Consider the following 8,834-nt stretch of genomic DNA (forward strand, 5'->3'; position numbering starts at 1 on the left):
CTCCTGTTGGCTGGGTAAATATTAGAAGCTGTGAAAATACATCTGTTGAAGAATGGTGAATATTCACATCGTGCCACTATTGTTTAGTCCCAGATTAGGCCCTGATTTAGTGAAGAATTTTAGACTTAAATCCATCCCTATTTGTTGAAACTATGAAATGCGTATTTCAGTGAAAATTATTTTAGTATTCAATTGCTTTACTGAGTTGTAGCCTTCAATACTTAGGTGTTTCTTCTAAATAAATTTATTTATTTGGAGGATTTAAAATCGGGTCTTGAAAAGTTTACTACATTTGATTTTGTAGACTGTTAAAAACTAATACAATCATTACTTTTGTCCTTTTCAAAATAATGTATTCAATGCTGAATCCCTTTTTGACTGGAAGAGAATACCTCCATAGAGACAGAATCCTTCAAAAGCACCAGTCCGAGGTTACGGAAAGGTTTCATGTGAGAATATATATATTTTTAACCACATCCTTACATTTTGGATCTCTGTCTGCTTTTTCAAACAATGGATGTGTATTTATAGTGTAAATATTCTCACCAAAGCAAACACAACGTGCTGTGCTACTCACATGTACAGTATATAGCGTCTCACGTCCACTTAGATTAGAATGCACAGCTTTTAACACTGCTCAAAGATGACAGTATATCTATGGGGAAGCATTGGCATCCAGAAGGCACATTTTATAAGCAAAAAATATTAGCAAGACTTAGTAAGAAGAAAAGAAATACGAACTGCTTCCCCTAATTTTAGTTGTCTGGAATTTGAGGCTTTTTCCCCTTTTTCCATCGTGCATTTGCCTGAGTGTGTGCTTGCACAAATGAGAAAGAAAAGAAAACCTGACATGTTCTGTAATTTCTTCTGCTTTGATGTAGCTTTTGTTGAGGAAGATCACTGCTTATATCTGCTCTTGGTATTTTTGTGTGGTTTCAGGACACTTGTAAACCAGCAGTGTCCTTGCAGATGCAGGCATATCTGGAGAAGATTGTTGAGAGTTTCTCGGTCACAGAAGATATGCTGTCTGAAATCTGTCTGTTGATCTACCTATTACAATTTAGGGGGAGAATCTGAACATCTCATGCTTTTATTTGATGTAGAATAACATTACTTGTCTGCAAGTAATTTTACTAGGAATGTTTTTGCTATGTTTAAAATTCTGAAGGTTACCTATTTGTCAAATTTCTGTGAGAATTTTAGTAAAACATACATGTTTTTAGACATTAACATTCTTCATTTTGTATGCTTCTGAATTAGCTTTAACAGAAACCTTTTCAGTTAGAGAATTGCACTGACCTTGCAAAATACCATATGTTGAGTGTGCTGCTATTCATCTTATAAACATTAGTAGTCCTGAGTGAAGGGGTATTGTGTGTATCCTATAGTAACTAAAGGAGCTAAATAAAATCTTTTTGATCGCAGTGATAGAAATTAAACTTTTCAGATAAATTACTCTCTTTTTTGTTAAGAAGCATTATTTCTTTGTGCTATTTCAGATAACAACTGTACAGACATGTGGGTGTGCACATCATGTAAATTCAGGTTTTTTTAGAATCTGGCTTAAATTCTGAAATCATAGAAAATCAGAGTCCTGGCCAATCATACATTCTTAACTCTTATATTGCAGTATGTACTGGTAAGGGAGTGAACTCAATCGTGTAGCAGTCTCAGCAGAACCTAAGACTAGGAAAGAAAGTGAAAGATGGATGTTTTACCCTAACACTCAGTTTCTTTGCTTTGACAGTTTAACACCGTCCTTTCATGTAGTTTTAACATTTCTTGTGTGGTTTAGCTCCTTTTATTTCTATGGTAAAGTGAAAAGTATGACAATAGAGAAAACACGCCATCATAAATAAATAAAGGAAAAGAAAAGACAGGGCAGTGGCTCAACTAGAGTTTCTACTTAGGCAGATACTTGGATGGTTGTATATAGTAATTATAAAAATAAATATTTATGGAATTTAGAATTAAGTAAAGAGATGTAAGCAGATAATTCACAGGGATTCTTACAAAATGCTGTATCAACTATGGCAATGTTCAGCATCTTACAAGTTTCTTACATCTATTTATTAAAAAGATTGGGATGTGAGAATTAGAGAAAATTGGCATAGTTCCACTGAGGTTAGTAAGAAGATAGCTGTTCATAAAAGCTCAGAATGCAGGCCCCCACAGTTTTCAGCTTGTACTTGGTGACTGCTAATCATTACTAAGTTTTGTTGGTTTTTTTGAAATAAAAATGCCAGATGGTAACTGTCCGTTTTTATGCATTTTAGGTCTCAGAGTTTTTTTATTTTTTATTTAAAAGTAATTTCAAAATCAGAAACCGTATTATCCTACAACTGTTCTTTTCTGAAACTTAAAGATGTATTGTCTTTTGCTGTTAGAAATGACTGAAAACAGGTGTGTTTAATGAGGGAGCGAAGAGATCTTAGACTGTGGCTGTGGGAGTGGATTCTACTTGCATACCTAGAGTTCAGAACTGCAGCAGTTCTACTGTGCTCAAATACCTGCAGAGTGTGTCAACAGCAGCATTACTGCGAGACTGGGAAGCTGACTGATTTCTTAGTTCTTTTACTATTTCTGTATTTTATTCTTCCTTTTATGGACTAAGTGCATTTTTAAGAATATTTTTTTCTGGTTTTATAATGTTTTTCTGGCATCTTCCTGGCCTTTGGCTCCAGGATGATTTCTGTAGTGACTTACATTGTGCTTGGTACTCACCAGTCCTTTTAAACATATTAGAAAACACCTGAGGCTGATGCATCTGTAAGGAATTGGGCCCCAGCTAACACTTTTTTAAAAACCAAAAGGTCAAATTATCTTCTGAAAAAATTTGATGCTTAGAGGACAGATGAAAGATGCAGTGGGTATCTTAAGGTTCAGCACTACCCCCATACTAGATGGACTACTTTATCTTAAAAGATCAGACCGAAGTAGTTAGGGGCTGCATTAAGACTGAATTGCAAAGGTGAATACAGAATGCAGTACTGGCCATAATACTGTTGCTTTTCAAAAAAAAAAAAAAAAAAAAGATGTTTCAAAGAGTGTTCATATTACAACGAGAGAAGATTCTTTTTATTTTTCAGAAAAGAAGTTTCAGAATGTATTAGCAACTGTGTACAAAAAGAAGCTCAACTTGTACTTATGCTCCCCCCAATTGAAGAAGACCTCAGCTTTGTTAATATGCTAATACGTATTTTCTTCATATCACATATGAGCAGAAGTGCCTCTTTTTGTGGCTTTCTTTCAGTATTGTAACATGGAAGGACATAAGCCACATTTCAGCATCACTTGCTGCACAGTTCACCTGACAAGGAGGCATTTTTTTATTCGCTTGCTGAAAATTGTTCACAATCCATGTTTTCTACCTTGACATGCTTATAAATGATCTCCATTCCATTATCATTGTGATTTTTTTAAGCTTCTTTTACAAAACTGGAGGGAAATGTGTGCAACTATGTTTTCTGCTTTGCAATGAAAGTGTACATTTATCACTTAGGTACATGTAAGCCACTTCTGTGAATTGGGCCCTTGGAGTAAATGTGTTTTGATGTAATGGCCATCTGCTCATGAATATCACATTTGCTAGTTTAAAAAATAGTTTGATATAGATAAACACATAGTTTGGTAAGATTATATAGTTTCACCAGGTAGCAATACAATAGCAAAGTTTCATATTTACCATAAACCAATAAGCAAGGTGGGATGGAGGTCTCAAGTTTTTAGTTTGTTGCTTTTAAAAATTAATCTCTAACATTTACTTTTAGTTTCTTACTGCTGTTTTCAAAATGGTAGATGCAGGACCCACATCAGATCATAACAGGAGGCAAAGTATATCGTAGCCATTTCAGAAAACAAACATAGTCTTGCTTCTCTTTTCACCTTGTAAAATTGAAAGCTGTTCTGCTCTCAGATGGACCCAGTACTGCCAGCCACCAGGAGACCCTGGAACAGCTGACCTGACACACTTGCCCTGTATAGCTCCATTAGAGTCAGGTGTCAGTGACACAGAAATGGCCCTTGAAGCTGTAGCTAAAGCCAGTTTGCCAGAAAAGACAGCTCTGACGAGATGGAGTTGGTCAAGCCAGTGGTTCTGAGTGCCTAGGTCTGAGGGGTGCAGGTCAGCTGCAACATGTTGTGCATACATAGTGCAGTAAATATAGCTTAGTGCCAGGCTATTTTTTAAGTTGATAAAAACTGCTTTAGTAGGTTCTTTGTCTGATTTTGGTTTTGATATTATTGTATCTACTGTGGTCCTGGCACATATTTTACTGCTGAAGTCAAAGTTTATTCTTAGGTAGCACTGATATCAAACTGTAACCAGGACAGAGTATGTGGATTTATAGGTGGAGTGTGTGAGTGATGGTGAGTTTGGCTTCTGGATGTATCTTCAGAATTTGTCTTTACGGTTGCTGCTTTTAGTACAGAAGACAGCAACGATGTAAAATGTGCGTGTTCAATAACTTTGTCTTGTTTCCCCCCTCGTCTCCCCTCCTGTATTTTAGCATATGTTCCTGAGGAGGAATTGAAAGCAGCAGAAATAGATGAAGACAGCGTGGAAGATGATGGGCTGTCTCTGGACGTCCAGGAGAATGAGTATTTGTGCAATGAAGAAGCGGAGATCAAAGAGGCTCAAAGCTACCAGAACTCCCCAGTCAGCACTGCAACTAATCAGGATGCAGGCTATGGTTCGCCGTTTAGTGAAAACAGCGATCAGCTGGCCCATTTCAAAAGCACTTCCTCTAAAGAAGAGAAAGAGGATCCTCAGTGCACAGACAATGTTTCCTATCCACAGGACAGCTTGGCACAAATAAAAGCTGTGTATGCAAATTTGCTTTCAGAGACTTGCTGGTCCAGTTTAGCTTTGGACTTAAAGAAATCCAATCCAACCACCAGCAACAACGGAATCAGCCAGAATGAAAATACCACCAGTACTGACACCAGTGCCAATTCCCAGAGTACTAGTACTACCAGTACCAACACTAGTACCAGTACAACTACCAGTAATACTAGTAACAGTAATAGTAACAGTGGTGGCTCAGGTTATGACTGGCACCAAGCTGCATTGGCTAAAACTTTGCAGCAGACTTCATCGTATGGACTTCTCCCAGAGCCTAGTCTTTTCAGCACAGTACAGCTTTACCGGCAAAACAATAAACTTTATGGGTCTGTCTTCACTGGTGCTAGCAAGTTCCGATGCAAAGACTGCAGTGCAGCCTATGACACACTGGTGGAGCTAACAGTGCACATGAACGAAACTGGACATTACCGTGATGACAACAGAGATAAAGAAGCTGATAAGACCAAACGGTGGTCAAAGCCTAGAAAACGATCACTTATGGAAATGGAAGGCAAAGAGGATGCCCAAAAAGTGCTGAAGTGCATGTACTGTGGGCATTCATTTGAGTCTTTGCAAGACCTCAGCGTCCATATGATAAAAACAAAGCATTACCAGAAAGTGCCTCTGAAGGAGCCAGTACCAGCCATCACTAAATTGGTCCCTTCTACCAAAAAGCGAGCACTTCAGGACTTAACTTCACCTTGTTCACCTGAGCCAACAGGCATCACTGCAGAAGCTTCACTGGGTGAGTCTGCAAAGGATCAGAAAACTGCCAACCCCTATGTGACTCCAAACAACCGCTATGGCTATCAAAATGGTGCTAGCTACACTTGGCAGTTTGAGGCACGCAAAGCCCAAATACTGAAATGCATGGAATGTGGCAGTTCCCATGACACTTTGCAGCAGCTCACTGCTCACATGATGGTCACTGGTCATTTCTTGAAGGTGACCAATTCTGCTTCCAAGAAAGGCAAACAGCTGGTATTGGACCCTGTGGTGGAGGAGAAGATACAGTCTATACCTCTTCCACCCACCACCCACACAAGGCTACCAGCCTCCAACATTAAAAAGCAGCCCGATTCCCCAGCGGGCTCCACAAACTCGGAGGAAAAGAAAGACCTAGAGAAGGAAAAGGTGGTGGTCAGTGAAACAGAGAAAAAGATTAAAGAAGAGAATGAGGACTCTACAGAGAAATTTGAGCCAACAACTTTGTATCAGTACCTCAGAGAGGAGGACCTAGATGATAGTCCTAAAGGCGGAATAGACATACTGAAATCCCTGGAGAATACGGTGACAACAGCTATCAGCAAAGCTCAGAATGGAGCACCTTCCTGGGGAGGATATCCCAGTATTCATGCAGCTTACCAGCTCCCGGGAACAGTCAAACCCCTTCAGCCTGCGGTGCAGAGCGTTCAAATGCAGCCATCTTACGCGAGCAGTGTAAAATCACTGTCGTCAGAACACAATGCACTCATTCATTCCCCAGGCAATCTCACACCCCCACCTCACAAGAGCAATGTATCTGCTATGGAAGAACTGGTGGAAAAAGTTACAGGTAAAATCAGCGTGAAGAAGGAAGAAAAGCCTTTGGAGAAAGAGAAGACTTCTCCAGTCAAACCCATGTCACCTGCTGCTAAAGAAAACAAGGACTTCCCAAAAGCAGAAGAAATAAATAACAAACAGCAGCAGAAGAAGAGCTCTGAGACAGAAGTTCAGAAGGTCAGAAAGGATAGTCCAGCAGAAGCACATACACCAAATGGTACAGAGCCACTTAAAACAAAGGTTGCAAACGGCTGTAACAATTTAGGAATCATCACAGATCATTCACCTGAGCCATCCTTCATTAATCCATTGAGTGCTTTACAGTCCATTATGAATACCCACTTAGGCAAAATTTCTAAGCCGGTAAGCCCCTCTCTGGACCCTTTGGCCATGCTGTACAAAATTAGCAACAGCATGTTGGACAAACCCATTTACCCAACCACTCCGGTCAAGCAGGCTGATGCTATTGACCGGTATTACTATGAGAACAGTGATCAACCTATTGATTTAACCAAGTCCAAAAACAAACCTCTTGTTTCCAGCGTGGCTGACTCTGCCTCATCCCCACTAAGGGAGAGTGCGCTGCTGGATATTTCCGATATGGTGAAGAACCTCACAGGGCGTTTGACACCCAAGTCTTCAACTCCATCTACTGTGTCAGAGAAGTCTGATGCTGATGGGAGCAGTTTTGAGGAAGCTCTGGATGAACTGTCACCAGTACACAAGAGGAAGGGCAGACAGTCCAACTGGAACCCTCAGCATCTTCTAATCCTTCAAGCGCAGTTTGCTTCCAGCTTGAGGGAGACCCCAGAAGGCAAATACATTATGTCGGACTTAGGTCCGCAAGAGCGGGTACACATCTCTAAGTTTACTGGTCTTTCCATGACCACAATTAGCCACTGGCTGGCCAATGTGAAGTATCAGTTGAGGAGGACAGGTGGAACTAAATTTTTAAAGAACTTGGACACAGGACATCCTGTTTTCTTTTGCAATGATTGTGCCTCTCAGTTCAGGACTGCTTCTACATACATAAGTCACTTAGAGACACACCTAGGGTTTAGTTTGAAGGATCTGTCAAAGTTGCCACTTAATCAGATTCAAGAACAGCAGAATGTTTCAAAAGTCCTCGCAAACAAGACTTTGGGCTCACTTGGAATTGCCGAGGAGGACTTAGGCTCCACATTCCAGTGTAAGCTCTGTAACCGAACTTTTGCAAGCAAGCATGCAGTCAAACTGCACCTTAGTAAAACACATGGCAAGTCCCCAGAGGACCATCTGATCTATGTAACTGAGTTAGAAAAACAATAGCGTCCAGGTAAGCAGCCAGGTATGCAAGTGACCACAGGAACATTGCACTAAACTTCTTCATAGTACTGCACTAGGCCTGACCTGAGCCTCTGAAATCAGTCTTACTTTTGTTGCTGAACTGCCTATCTGGACCTTGGTTTTTCTTACACTTATTTTGTAGTTATATTTATATGCTCTTTGTCTGATCGGTGCATGGTTATTTTTTGTTTCTGTTTTTATTTTTTGTGAGTCAAAGTCTGACCTTTATTTTCAACATCTGTCCTTGATGTTAAGCTATCTTTTGTAGAATATAGTGGGAGACACTATTGAGAGACATTAATTTAGCCGTAAAGAAAGACACAAAGAACAATGATAAAGCGACATCCTAAAATTACAAAGTTGCCATGACAATAAAGGTCACAGAACCTGGTAGTGTCAAGTTTTAACCCTCTGAGAACTGTAATAGCATTTCTGTGCCTTTCCAGTGACTAAATAAGTAAATAAGGAAAAACAAAACAAAACAAAAGGCTTAAAGGCATTTCATTCAAATAAAAGCTGTGTCGGAAGCAGAACTTATTTTTTTTAAATGAATGAGCTTCTTTTTTTTTTTAATGCAGAACTGGTTTGTGAAGAAATTGTGCATGCAGTCCTTGGAAGAAGGAGAGCTGTGTAGTACTCAAGGGGTTAGGAAACCACAACTGTATAAGTTAAATAACAATTAAAAAAAAAAGCAAACCAAGTTGCCACTATGCCCAAACCCTCTGGATGCTGAGAATTGCCACTTTTTGGCAAAAAAAAAAGGAAAAAAGTATGCAAGCTGTTATTTAAAACAAATGTAAAAATGCTCTTTTCTTTCTTTTTTTTTTTTTTTCCTGTAAAATACTGCAGTTTATAGTTATTTACAAATGTTAAGCTTTGGTACAAGCTGACCTTTCTATAGTGTGCTGCATTGGTAAATGAAAACAAAAAAAATGGGGCAAATGTTGGATTCTGTTCCTTGTAAATTGCCAGCATCAGCTTAAAAAAATACATGTTACATATCGTACCATTTTAAACTGTTCAACTTTCTTTATACCTTCTGGCTGTATGCTTTCTCTTTTAACTTTTTATATTGTCATTTTATATTCGATTTCTGTGTATATAATGTAAAACCACACTTTTT

The 8,834-nt window shown here is 39.1% G+C and overlaps 1 protein-coding gene across 1 annotated transcript in view; it reads left to right on the top strand.

Annotated features, from left to right (window-relative positions):
• TSHZ1 (teashirt zinc finger homeobox 1) overlaps window positions 1-8,014 on the top strand; it is a 52,946-nt gene extending 44,932 nt beyond the window's left edge. Inside the window, exon 2 of the mRNA XM_059815637.1 lies at window positions 4,509-8,014. Within this exon, the coding sequence (XP_059671620.1) occupies window positions 4,509-7,693 (3,185 nt within the window). The 3' untranslated portion in view covers window positions 7,694-8,014. The remainder of the gene's footprint in view (window positions 1-4,508) is intronic.
• The last annotated feature ends 820 nt before the right edge of the window (window positions 8,015-8,834 follow it).

Source organism: Gavia stellata, chromosome 3 (genome assembly GCF_030936135.1).
Source record: "Gavia stellata isolate bGavSte3 chromosome 3, bGavSte3.hap2, whole genome shotgun sequence".
Classification (NCBI taxonomy): Eukaryota; Metazoa; Chordata; class Aves; order Gaviiformes; family Gaviidae; genus Gavia; species Gavia stellata.